The 13,948-nt window shown below is 36.6% G+C and overlaps 1 protein-coding gene across 1 annotated transcript; it reads right to left on the bottom strand.

Annotated features, from left to right (window-relative positions):
* Nucleotides 1-8,448: 8,448 nt before the first annotated feature.
* Nucleotides 8,449-9,903, bottom strand: LOC131597084 (uncharacterized). The gene is made up of 2 exons (XM_058869799.1): nucleotides 9,456-9,903; nucleotides 8,449-9,362 (listed from the first exon to the last, which is right to left on the bottom strand). Exons 1-2 carry the CDS (start codon nucleotides 9,901-9,903, stop codon nucleotides 8,449-8,451), a joined length of 1,362 nt encoding a protein of 453 aa, XP_058725782.1.
* Nucleotides 9,904-13,948: the final 4,045 nt, after the last annotated feature.

Raw genomic sequence — 13,948 nt, 5'->3', positions numbered from 1 at the left:
CTTCAAGGGCTCTCATGTTCAGGATTATCACGCATACGCTCACGGTTTAAGCGTTTTTTATTTTAATTTCGATTTCACACATTTATGTAATTTAAATTGAATTCGATTATATATTCTGGATCGTGAAGGAGTTTAGAAGCTTTTTGTGCTATTTAATTTGAGTTTGATCGCAGATTGAGGGATATGCCATTGATAGGTTGTTGAAGCTTGGAATTAGGGCTCACTGAAATAGAACGAATTAGCCGAAACAAAGGTGTTCAACGGATTCGTGAGACCTTTTACAATCCGTCTGGAATATTTGTATGCGTTTTGGGTGAAAGATTTACAGGTTTGAATGGGTTATGGCTGCCGCGACGAAGTAGAAACATGGTTGTATGTCTGTTATTTTTTTTTCACGATGAGGAAGGAGATCTACAGTAGCGTGCAGGTTCTTTTTTAAAATTCGTCCATTTAAGTTGTAAATATTATAGTGTGAGTTCGCCTCTATATCAGCAAACGTTTCCAACACATTTGGTTAAAGGAAGGGGCTGGCGACAAAGGGAATGCAGGTTCGATCCCTGGGGTCGCTGTTATTTTTATTAATTCGTTTGAATGGCCATGCTTCCGGATCCCATGCTTCTCACTCGCGCCTTATCACGATGCACCCCCCTCACCAGCCAATGGATTTTCTTCAGATTAGATCCAACGCTCTACAGCGTGAGATTCCACCATGAACATTCAGGAGCCAATAGCATGGGATAACACGCCCAGGTTTTTTCTATTTTTTTTTATTTTTACTTATTTATTTGCTTGTTTCTATATTATTGGTATAATGGTACAATTAAGTCAACATATTTTTATTACATGTAAGTGATTGTTGAATTAAAATAATTTAATTAAGGTTGTAATTATTTAGGATTATTTTTTTCGAGTATTGTCCCGATTCTTCGATTTAATGAATTTTAATTAGTTCTAATCATTATAATCACAAAAAAACCCTAGAAAGGCTATCAAAGTAGTATTAGGGTTCGCTCCAATCCCATTAGTTTTTTTAGCCAAAATAATATAATTTAATTTATTATTAGCTTCGATTAAATCAATTGATCGTGGTGGGTAATAATCAATTAATTGTTTAATTAATTAAAATTACATTAATTCAAATAAACTTATTTGGCTAAAGGGTTTCAACCATTTTTATTGGTTGCGATGATTAGCCTATTTTCCTCACCTTTAATCATTATTATTTTTAATCGAATCAATCGATTACGAGGGATAATGATACAAATTAAATTATTAAAATTCCTAAAAAATACTTTTATTCGTTATCAGTGATAATTGAATCCATCAATTAAAATTGGTAACGATACAACTACTAATCTTTTAACTATGGTGATCGAATCTATTGATCATCGCGGTTAATAGTACATACTAAAATCAGGGTTGTACGCCCAAACATTTAAAATGCACTAAACCACGTGACTACAGTTTTTCAAACACTGCGATGTTCACAACTACGATCAGGTAATTCAAAATACCTTCGAACATTCGCATTTCAAAACAACTTCAAAACAACTTCAAATACACTTCAATTTCAAACCTTAAGGGCGTACAACCCGTACCCCGAACTACGTTGACTCTGATTCTCCATAAGGAGATACGTAGGCACTTGGCAACAAGGCGAGTCCCCCTCCCTAAAATCTCAATTTTCCCTATTCAATTCCTTAGCCATAAACCTTTATCTTTGAATGTTATCCTTTAGGAAAGGGTTGAGGGTGCCTAACACCTTCCCTCGACCTGAATATAGTATCTTACCCTGATCTCTATACTGCGTAGGGTTTCCTATTCGCCCTTCGAAATAGGTGGCGACTCTCTAAGTTAATTTTTAGGGCAGGTTGCTACATAAAGAAGTGAAGAGAATCTTCAAAGCAAACACAAGAAGCAAAACCATAAGAAGTGTTATTCTGTAAAAAAGAATAAGCTCATGGAAACTGAAGCAAGCTGAGTGCTGTCAAGCTTCAGAAATCAGAAGCAAGAAAGAAGAATGAATCAGAAGCACTGATAATAGAATTTGATCCATATTTGTCTATTTGCTCTGACAAAATTCTATTTGCTCTGATAACATTATTTTAGCCTATATGGCTCTGATACATATCATGTGTTCTAATATACATTTTATGTTCTGACTCGTTCATGCTGACTTTTGTCGTTTAGTTTTTGTTCTGTAACATTTCAGGATGTAGAGATGCTCTGATGATGCTCTGGTACATTCAACAATGTTCTGATACAAATCTAGCATGAAGTGATGTTGGTAGAAATTCAAAGCTCTGAAGCTATCCGAGGGAAGCAGAAATCAGAAGCTGTGAATGTTCTAAAGATCCAGAAAACTCAAGTTCTGAAGCTGTCCTAAATGGAAGCAGAAATCAGAAGCTGTGAATGTTCTGAAGATCAAAGAAATTCAAGTTCTGAAGCTGTCCTAAATGGAAGCAGAAATCAGAAGCTGTGAATGTTCTGAAGATCAAAGAAATTCAAGTTCTGAAGCTGTCCTAGATGGAAGCAGGAATCAGAAGCTGTGAGTGTTCTAGGGATCTAAAGAAATTCTAGTTCTGAAGCTGTCCAATGGAAGCAGAAGTCAGAAGCTATGAATTCTCTAAAGACAGAAGCTTATGTGATCGTCTCTACCGAAATAATCAGGGAAGTCTTTTATTAAAGTTCTTCGAGTATTTATTTCAGGGGGAGATTATTTATCTCAGGGGGAGATTGTTAATCTCAGGGGGAGACATATTCATATGCTTATGCTATAGCTGTGTAATTTGTCTTTTGCCGTCTGCTCTTTCTGATCGCAAATTCATATCATTTATATATGTTTTTGTCATCATCAAAAAGGGGGAGATTGTTAGAACAAGATTTGTTCTGATCAATTATCTGAGTTTTGATGATAACAATAATATGAATTTTGCTTAAGATAATATGGTACTCTAATCCAATGCAATTTCCTTTTCAGGAAATATATAAAGAGTATGCATAATTCACCGCTCAGAAGCTTTGTCTCAAAGGGTTCAGCATGCAACATCAGAACATGGTCTGGCAAGACATCAGAAGATGGTCGAAGCAGAATCAGAACATGGGTCTATGGAAGCATCAGAAGAACATGAGATCAGAAGCACTGAAGTTCTGATGGTATCACGCTCAGAAGCACTTCAAGGTCAGAAGATCAGAAGATGCTTTGCACCAAGCTGTTTGACTCTGATGATATTCAAACGTTGTATTCACAAACATCAGATCAGAAGGAAGTACAAGTGGCAAGCTACGCTGACTGACAAAAGGAACGTTAAAAGCTACTATAGGCAACGTCAGTAGACACAGCGTGAACAAGGCTCGAGGTAGTTGACAAAAGCGTATAACATTAAATGCGATGCTGTACGGAACACGCAAAGCATTAAATGCACTCAACGGTCATCTTTTCCAACGCCTATAAATATGAAGTTCTGATGAGAAGCAAGGTTAACGATTCTGCACAAAACAACTCATATTAACTTGCTGAAACTCTGTTCTATTCAAAGCTCAGAATCTTCATCTTCATCAAAGCTCACTACATTGCTGTTGTAATATATTAGTGAGATTAAGCTTAAACGTTAAGAGAAATATCACAGTTTGTGATTATAGCTTTTAAGAAGCAATTGTAATACTCTTAGAATTGATTACATTAAGTTGTAAGGAACTAGAGTGATCGTGTGGATCAGAATACTCTAGGAAGTCTTAGAGGTTATCTAAGCAGGTTGTAACTAGAGTGATCGTGTGGATCAGAATACTCTAGAAAAGTCTTAGAGGGTATCTAAGCAGTTGTTCCTGGAGTGATCAGTGTGTGATCAGAAGACTCTGGAAGACTTAGTTGCTGACTAAGTGGAGAACCATTGTAATCCGTGCGATTAGTGGATTAAATCCTCAGTTGAGGTAAATCATCTCTGCGGGGGTGGACTGGAGCAGTTTAGTTAACAACGAACCAGGATAAAAATAACTGTGCACTTTATTTTTATCTGTCAAGTTTTTAAAGCTACACTTATTCAAACCCCCCCTTTCTAAGTGTTTTTCTATCCTTCAGAGGGTTGGCCACCAGTGGTGTAGATCGGAAGTATTGCCTGGAGGCGGAACAACTTGAACGACGGTGTATGGCGGTGCTCGCGGTAGGTGAGATGAACGGAGGCGGTCGGCGTGGTGGTGATATCGTGACCCGTGGCTGCCACGGTGGTCACGTATTTGCGTTTTTGTGCGTCAAGGGAGACGGCTTCGGTGTCGAGCTGGGTGATGGCTATCGCTTTACTTTGTGTTTTTTATTTACAAGTTATTTGGCGTTTGAGGGAGATTCAAGGTTATGATTGAGAGATATGGTGATATGTATATACGGGCGTGTGTGTGACTGTTAGAGGATAGTTGTTGGTTTCTTGGTTCCGATCTTTCTCCCCCTTTTTTGTACGAGCTTTTTCTTGTACTTATAGTCTTAAAATCACGCCACAAAAATGGTATTGAACAAGCACATTAACTGATATTATGAGCTTTGTCTATAATTTTAATTTCTTTCAATTTTGATGATTCTTGTTTTGGGGATGTTTTGGAATATTACTGATATTGTCGTCTCTGGTTTTGGAAAGACTTTTAATGATTTTGTCGTGAATGTCTTGGAACTTTTGGCAAGATAGATGTTGCTTGATCATACGTGATAGAGAAATATCTTTGACCAACTTAATTTTTTTATATTTTTTAATAATAATAAATCTTAATATAATAGTAAAAATTAGAAAGAAATTTAAAACTGTAAAGAAAATATGATCACCAATAATAATATTTTTTTTATTTTTGTCTTTTAGTTATAGCCTAAATAAAGAAACTACTAATAAAAATCGTTAATTAAATATTTTCTAAACTAACAAAAAATTAATAAAAATGAAATTCTACTGATTATACTATTTATTAAACATAATGCCCCCTAAAATCATAATTTAAAAAAGAAAAATGTAAAAGTCTAATGTTCTTATTAAAATAATAAAGTGAAATAATAAACAACATAAAATATAAAGAAAATAGGATTCAAACTCTAGTCTTTTCACACAGGCAAGTACTTACATTCACTTTATTACCCGCTGTACCATTATGCTCATTCAAGATAAAATGGCATTCACAAGTATATGAAGGAAAAACACAAATATTTGTTATTATTTGGAAAATACAAATAATTCAAAGTAACTGTTACCTGTATAAAAAATACTATTAAATGTTAGTAATGTTGAATAAAAAAAACTTATAAAATCAAAGTTAAAAAATAACTTAAATGTTAGAAATAAGGCGGGCAAATTTGGGGTATGACAGCTGCCCCTATTTAATTACTCTTTGATTGAAGTGTGCGAGAGTGCGCAGTTTTCGCACGTTCGAATCGAAGTGTTATTAAATACCGGAAGACCCCAAATTTTGCCTAAAGACTTTTTTTTTGAGAAGTAGTTTGAAAAATAAAGTAAGTAACAAAAATGAGCAAGGATGTAGTGGATCAATGTCTGAGAAAAGTAGTCGCAAATTTCGCACATTTACCACGACCTAGGGGGTAGACAATACGGGTTTTGAAATGATATATTGAAGGCTCACGACTCGAGGGTCGAAAAGAAACGATATATTAAAGACTCACGACTCGAGGGTCGGAAAGGAAGCAAACTCACGACTCGAGGGTTGGAAGCTCATGACTCGAGGGTCAGAAAGAAACGATATATTGAAGGCTCACGACTCTAGGGTCAGAAAGGAAGCGAAAAGTTGAAAACTCACGACTCGAGGGTCGGAAAGGAATCGATATGTTTAGAAACTCACGACTCGAGGGTCAGAATGAAAGTGATAAGTTAAGGACTCACGACTCGAGGGTCGGAATGAAAGTGATAAGTTGAGGACTCACGACTCGAGGATCGGAAAACAAAACAATCACAACATGAGGGTTGGAAACGAAATGATATATTGATTATAAAGGGGAAAATCACAACATGAGGGTTGGAGACTCACGACTCAAGGGTCGAAGAGGAAATGAAATGTGACATAAGGGTCATTATCGTCGGTAGGGTTACTGGGAAGTAGACGAACAGTACGGTACTGGTATTGGTCTTTGGAAAAGATCGTATTTGTGAGACCAGAATTACACCAGCCTAACTAGGGAAGCAAAAGGTGCTTGATAAAAACTTGAATCTGACTTATGCTTCGATGTATGTTTGAATCATCAAATTTTTTTATTATATATTTTTTTAGCGTAATGCTCCACCTAAGTGGAAATGCTACGCGTTTTTGGAGGATGCAATGCGACATGCAAAGATAACTACCAGGAGCTTAAAGAAAGGAGTCTTTTAACATCTGCTGAGGTATGCCAACCATCTGGACTTAAATCTCTAAATAAGCTGAGGATAAAGATACATCCTTGATGCTGGAAGGCCAGCAACAATCTGGTTTCTGTTGAAGATAACGATCCTGACTTCTCGACATTTTCTTCAAATTCACAAGTTGTATAGACTGCGCCCGGACTTAAACCGATCAATCCTTAAAAAGGAGGAAAAGCCCAAGTATACTATCTTGCCCCAATCTGTAGGGCTTTTGAAGGGATCTGCTTCATGAGGACTTCTTGAAATTTGTGCCATCATACGTAACATGCCCCAATGACATGAACCGTGGAACACTGCCCATGGTTTGCCCAAGTTTGTGATGGCTTGAATGATGCTTGGGTAACAGACCCTGATTACTCAACACTTTGAGAGGTTCTCCGAATCTTGACCTGACTGCCCCAGATTACTCAACATTATGAGAGATTCTTTGAGTGTTGACATAACTGCCCTAGATTGTCTGAATCTTTGAGAGATCATATCTCGAATTGATTGCCCCAAATTAACTGGATTTTTTTACTCAACGAGTACTATCATTTTCTTCTGTGCCCCTTAGGGTAATTGTACTTCGAGATATTTTTTCCCCAACTCGACAGAGTTCTAATGACAACTTGTCCTTCGGGAGGACGCAACTTTTCATTTGAAGCTCATTATGAATGTTTCCTTGATGTCAAACACTTTTTCATATGCAAAGAATGTTTATCATAAGAAACAAAATTCTAATGCAAAACCTATGTTTGTCTTGAAACTTAAAAGATTTATTATTGAAAGGATGTTGTAACATCGAATTTTTTCTCTTTTTTTTGTATGAAAGATGGTGTGATACCAACTCAAAGGTTTTAGCAAAGTTAAAAGGAGTCAAATTACTGTACTCTCGTTTATAGTATGCTTTCGAATTAACCCATGCTTCAATTAGGACTTTTAAGGGTTGTAACGTGGCCTGGTTCACGGTTTTTTAAAAAATAGGATTTAAGGCTCAAAGATATTTGGTGCCCGCCCATTCTCCATGATGTTCTCCAATTCTATATTCAGTTAACTTGATATGAGCACTCATATCTCAAGAGGAGTTTTGATGCGGTTCAAGATTCGATGAGTTTTTTTTGGACATGACAGTCACTCACCTTTTGTTCTTTGGTGTCTGATCACACGACTTTGTTCTTTGCTGAGGATATTTATTTCGTAATCCTTTTGTGCCTTAAAGGCTCTTCACTCTGTTTTGCTTTTTCGTTCCCTAACTTTTTCCTGGACAAATTCTTTTGAATTTTGACTTTGAAGTCCATCGGGGTGCCCCAAAGTTTTTTTCTTAAGTCACTTGTTTTCATATTTTTGACTTAGAGGACCTTCTTTATTTTCTTTTTTTTTCATTCTTTTTTTTTTGAACAAGTCGTGTGATCTCAAGTCTTTTGACTTTTTGAAAGAATTGTGACTGTCTTAGTCCTTGGTCGGTGAGGGATAACCATTGTGGTTTTGATTTTTTTTGGACCTCTTGACGTGTTAGGGATAAGGTGTGGTGATCCCCAAATAGGACACTCCTTTTAAAATTTGAACGCTCGATCAAATTAACTGAAAACTACCCGCCCCAGGGTTAAAAATGAAGGGTTTTTTTCAACAGAAAAGAAACTTCTACTCCAAGGCTCAAAGGGGTTAACGAGGGTCTATCTCCCTTATATTTCCGCTGTTTGGGGATTTGAAACAATGCCTGTACATCATCAGCAAGGTTTTATTCAAAAGCGTACCATTTGAAAATCTTGGTATCATGCTCATCATCCTCCCTCCAGAGTTACTTTACTTTTTTAAACAAGAGTTGAGTATCACAAGAAGCAAATAAAAGTGATTAAGAGTGAAAACGAATGGATTGCTTCATGACAAAAATATTCAATGCATTATGATTATTATTTCAAAAACAAACAAGTTCTGCATACAATAAAGTACTGAACAAAACAAGAAAATTACAAATGAGAGTGCAAAATGAAACAAAGATTGCCAACATTGAGGAGACTTGATTCTGTCTAGACTTATTGCTTCAGAAGACGCACTTAGTAGTTTTGACGCTCAATTGAGCAAGGAAACTTTAATTCTGACCGTTTGATGTAAAAACAATAGTCTTCGAGTCAATCAGGTCTTGTACCTTATCTCTGAATGGCTTACAATCTTCAATTGAGTGACCAGGTGCCCCAGCATGGTAACCACATCTGACGTTGGGATCAAATTTCACCGGATAAGGAGGAATAACAGGATCCAACTTCTTGGTTTCCACTAAAGAAAGCTCGAGTAATTGAGATAACAATTGACTATAAGGCATAGGAATCATGTCAAACACTCTCTTTGGCTTCCTGTACCATTGCCTACCCTGTTGATGATGATCATGTTGATAGTTTTGCTGCAGAGGAGCATACTTAACTGATTGATATGGCATTTGTTGAACAAACTGAATTGGTGGCTGACTAATAGTTGCGGCACAGATTTGTGGAGCATCCTGATTAGGAGTAACTTCTGTCATCTGATAACAAGGGATCTGAACTGGAGAATAAGCATGACCTTCTTCTTCAACTTCAGAAATTGTACTTGTTTCTTCATCATCCTGCTCTGGGAATTCAAAAGTAGTAGCAACATCATGAATCTTACCAGTCTTAAGACCGTGCTCAATTCTTTCTCCTGTGACAACCAAGGCTGAGAATTCAGAAGCGGTACATCCAACCATCCTATTCAGATAGGGGTCTTGCAAAGTGCCCATGAACATGTCAACAAGTTCTCGTTCCAAAAGGGGGGGTTGAACTCTGGCAGCTAGCTCTCTCCATCTTTGTGCATACTGTCTAAAAGACTCATCAACTTTCTGAGTCAAACCCTGAAGTTGAATTCTGGTAGGAGCCATATCACTGTTATGCTTGTAATGCTTCAAAAAGGCTTTGGCTAGATCTTTCCAAGTTCGTATGTTGGTCCTTTCAAGCTGGGTATACCATTCAAGAGACGCCCCACTAAGACTATCTTGAAATAAGTGCATTAGAAGCTTATCATTTTCTGCATAAGGAGCCATCTTGTTGCAAAATGCCTTTATGTGTGTCATCGGGCAAGTGGTACCCTCGTACTTCTCAAAATTGGGGACTTTGAACTTAGGAGGAATCTTGATACCAGGCACCAAGCATAAACTAGCAGCATCTAAACCAAGGGAATCACGATCCTCAATAGTTTTCAATCTCTTGTCCAAAAGACGAAACTTATCCTCATCTTCATCCATCGGGAACTTAAAGGTGTCATAAGACGAAACAGAAAGATTCTCAAGGTGTAGAGTCTCGTTGACGGGAATTTGAACAGTGTTTCTGACATTCTGATTCAAAGGAACCTCTTGGGTAAGATAGACAACTTTCCGATGAACGTCACTTGGATTAACAGTAATATCTGGCCTCTGAACAGTCTGCCTCAACCCTTCTTGTCCACTGGAGATGACTTGAACAACTTCCATAAACTGACCCATATTAGTCCCCATCTGATCCCTAATCTCTGCCATCTCTGTCTGAATTTGTTCCATGATAAACCTCGAATGTCGTAAAATCAGTTTTGCGGTCTTTTGATTCTAAATAACAAGTCAAGGTGCGAAATAAGCTCCTGGTAGAAATGCATGAGATGCATGAATGATAAGAGAAATAAACTCATATGATGTTTGATGTAATGGTACGCGAATATATATTTTGTTTTTACTTTTGAGGATGCTACAATTTTCATGGACATGCAATGCAATATGGCGTAGGGTGAAGATTACCATAAGGATACCCCACACTATTTAAGGGATAAACATATAGAAACCCCTTAAGGGTTATGGATAATGTCATACAAAAAAGAACCCCTATAGGCTAGGTATTATAATATAAAAGAGGAAATCCCTACAGACTAGGGAATACGACAAAAAAACTGACGCATATAAATGCTAGGGCAGTACTGCCCTAAACCAGTTTGGATTGTATTAATAGACGGAAGGTAACCCTTACGGGTGTAGGATTATAAAAGAATGCCCCATTGTGGGAGGCTTCTTATGAAGGATGGGATGATAAATGTATCATTTGTATGTGTACTCTTAAGCTCGTCCTATGGATATTCTATCCTCCCCATGAAGGTAGTTTTCCCTAAGGGTATTATGGATAACACGAAAGGGAAAGGCAAGGGCCTTCCTTAAGTGGAGCCTCATTGTAGACCGGGATTTTATCTCTTAGGTCGTACAAAGGTCTCACCATAAAATTTTGTTTGGGTTTTACAAAGAGTCGTAGGTCAAATCCCAAGTCCTACCTCCGAAAGTGTGCTCTTTCTAAAGGTATTTCTTAGGATAAGACCGACTCTAGGTGAAATAGTCGCAACAACACACAGAGGGCAGATTAGCCCTCGTGGCCAATTGACATTTCGTTTCTAAGGTTCCTTCCATTTCTTCACACCAAAAAAATCTCACCAATATATATAATAATGATGAAAGAAATTAATGAAATAAACAATTAAAACGAGTATGGAAATAACACCAATTAAATAAAATAGAAACACACTAAGGAAAGAAATAATTGATTTAGTTAAAAATAATATTTAAATTGTATTCATGTGAATGAAATTATTTGTAGTGATGAGTTAAAGAGTATCCTTAAGTATGTAAGTTCCTAGGTTCGTTCTACGGGCAATCTACACTCCCATAAAGGTAGTCTTTTTCTTAAGGGGTTTATGGATAACACCAAAGGGAAAGGTACAAGGGCCTCCCTTAAGTGGAGCCTTATTGTAAACCGAGATTGTCTCTTAGGTCGTACAAAGGTCTCACCATAATTTTTGTTTTGGATTTTACAAAGAGTCGTAGGTTAAATCCAAAGTCCTACCTCCGAAAGAATATTCTTTCTAAAGATACTTCTTAGGATAAGACTGACTCTAGGTGAAATAGTCGCAACAACGCACAGGGGGCAGATTAGCCCTCGTGGCCAATTGACATTTCATTTTCTATGGTTACTTCCACATTTCTCATCACAAAATTTTTTCCCATCACACAAATAATAAAATAAAAATAAGCAGATACATATGAAAGATGAATAATATATAAAATAAATGAAATATTAATTAAACAAATAAAACCAACTAAAATAAAATTCCCAAGTAAAACCTAAACCTAAAAGTAGGGTCGACTCTAAGTTTAAGGGTCCCCAGCAGAGTCGCCGGCTGTAGCAACCGGCCTAAAATTTTAAGGTAAAGAGTCGCCACCATTTATTTTTATCCTAAAGGAAGGGAATTAAACGGATTACCCTATGGTTCAGAGATTCTATGTTCGTGAGTCGGTTAAATGAAGGGAAGGTGTTAGGCACCCTTCGTCTCCCTTGTATTCAAGAGGACCCCTTCTAGGTTTAGGTTGTTATATAGATTTAAAGTTTAGATACGGTAAACGTTCATCTACCCATATCAGAAAAATGACTTTTTAAGAGATTTAAACCAAATGTTAGTATTTTTTTATAGTTATACTCGCTAGGGTTTCGAAACCCTATGCCTACGTATCCTCTAGTGCAATGAGGAAGTCAGAGTACCGTAGTTCATATTGTTAGGTTGGTTGTTTTTATAGGATCATGTAATTGTTTTCAAAAGATCCTTTGAAATACGTCAGGTTTGAAAATTGCATAGTCGTAGGCGTGGTTCGAAGTTTAATTTAAAAGAAATCACACAATCTTTTTTAAAAAATAATATTGAATTTTGTTATGTTTGAATTAAATAAAATAAGTTTAATTTTTGTTCATTAAAATAAGACACATATTTGTTTGTATTTCTTTCATTTTACATGTTTTTGTATTTTTATATATTTTTTATAATTAAACTAAATTAAATAGCCTAATGATATAAAACCTATTATTTGTATTTGTATGGATTAAAAGAAACAAAACCTTTTTTATTAAATATTTATTCTATCTTAAAACTAAACTTACTCACCTTGATTGTATAAAAACAATTAATTCCTTATCATATATATAATATTAGTAATAGATTATAAATAAATAGAAACACATGGTGATTTTTTCAAGTTACTAAAGATAAAACTAGGGATGTCAATTGCATCTGTTAATGGGGATCCCTGTGGGGAATATCTGTGCGGAGATCCGAAGTTGGGGATTTTTTACCCATGGGGATGGGGATGGAGGGAAAAGTTCCCCCGATAACACTTTGGGGCGGGGATTGGGATTGTATCCTCCGTCCCCGTGGATTCCCCGACTCCGAAGATATATGTTAATTTATATATTTTATATATTATATAATCATATAATTTTACAATGTATTAGAAAATGAAGAGTCATTAAAAGTTATAGATTTGTCACACATAATCAACCACTTGCGCTGGACGACATTGGTATTGTGGTGGTAAATTAGTGGAAGCACGGTAGCAAGAAGTTATGTTACTATTTATTTATTTTTACATAAAAAATATTAGTAACATCAAGTTCTTTTACTTTTTTTATTTATTATTGATGCAAGATGTATTTTGATTTTTTTTATAAAATAAAGATGAAAATATATGCGTTTTAAAAAATACGGAAAAAAAAAAACAAAATACTAGTGTCATAGTTTTGATCAAAAAGTGGAGAAATTTTCTTAAAATTCAATCTCCGTGGATATCCGTGGGGATCTGTGGGGATGGGGATGGAGGGAAATATTCCCCCGTGGCGGGGATTGGGGATGGGGATGGGGACTAAATTTAGGGACGGGGCGGGGAGTGGAGAAGCATCCTCCGAACAATATCTGCCCCGTTGACATCCCTAGATAAAACCAAATCAACAATATGTAATATGCAGTGCCTTTTTTAACGTAACAGCATCCTTAATTGACCAGTTCAAAAATTCAAAACAATCTATCATCCAATTGAATCAATACCATGTGGCAGGGCCATTTATTAAAAATAAAAAAAAATGAAATTAATAGAAAATAAGCAGAATAAACTAAAATTGCAAAGAGACTTTACTCTCTCTCTCTTCCACAATTTACTTCCTTCTTTCTCCAAAATTTTAACGCTTCTCGAAATACGTTTCAGAAAAAAAGCAGATCTTCCAATGCGGTCAATAATCTCATCCTACCACATCCAAACACAACAGATCATTACATCAAGAATATAGAGTGAAGAGATTACCAGTAATAGGGTAGAAGTCGTAGGTGGAGGGTCGGCCACCAGTGGTGTAGATCGGAAGTATTGCCTGGAGGCGGAACAACTTGAACGACGGTGTATGGCGGTGCTCGCGGTAGGTGAGATGAACGGAGGCGGTCGGCGTGGTGGTGATATCGTGACCCGTGGCTGCCACGGTGGTCACGTATTTGCGTTTTTGTGCGTCGAGGGAGACGGCTTCAGTGTCGAGCTGGGTGATGGCTATCGCTTTACTTTGTGTTTTTTATTTACATGTTATTTGGCGTTTGAGGGAGATTCAAGGTTATGATTGAGAGATATGGTGATATGTATATACGGGCGTGTGTGTGACTGTTAGAGGATAGTTGTTGGTTTCTTGGTTCCGATCTTTCTCCCCCTTTTTTGTACGAGCTTTTTCTTGTACTTATAGTCTTAAAATCACGCCACAAAAATGGTA

The sequence above is a fragment of the Vicia villosa genome, linkage group LG4, assembly GCF_029867415.1.
Source record: "Vicia villosa cultivar HV-30 ecotype Madison, WI linkage group LG4, Vvil1.0, whole genome shotgun sequence".
In the NCBI taxonomy this organism is placed as follows: Eukaryota; Viridiplantae; Streptophyta; class Magnoliopsida; order Fabales; family Fabaceae; genus Vicia; species Vicia villosa.
The sequence above is the reverse complement of the archived record's forward strand: the minus strand, read 5'-3'. Positions and strand labels throughout refer to the sequence as shown.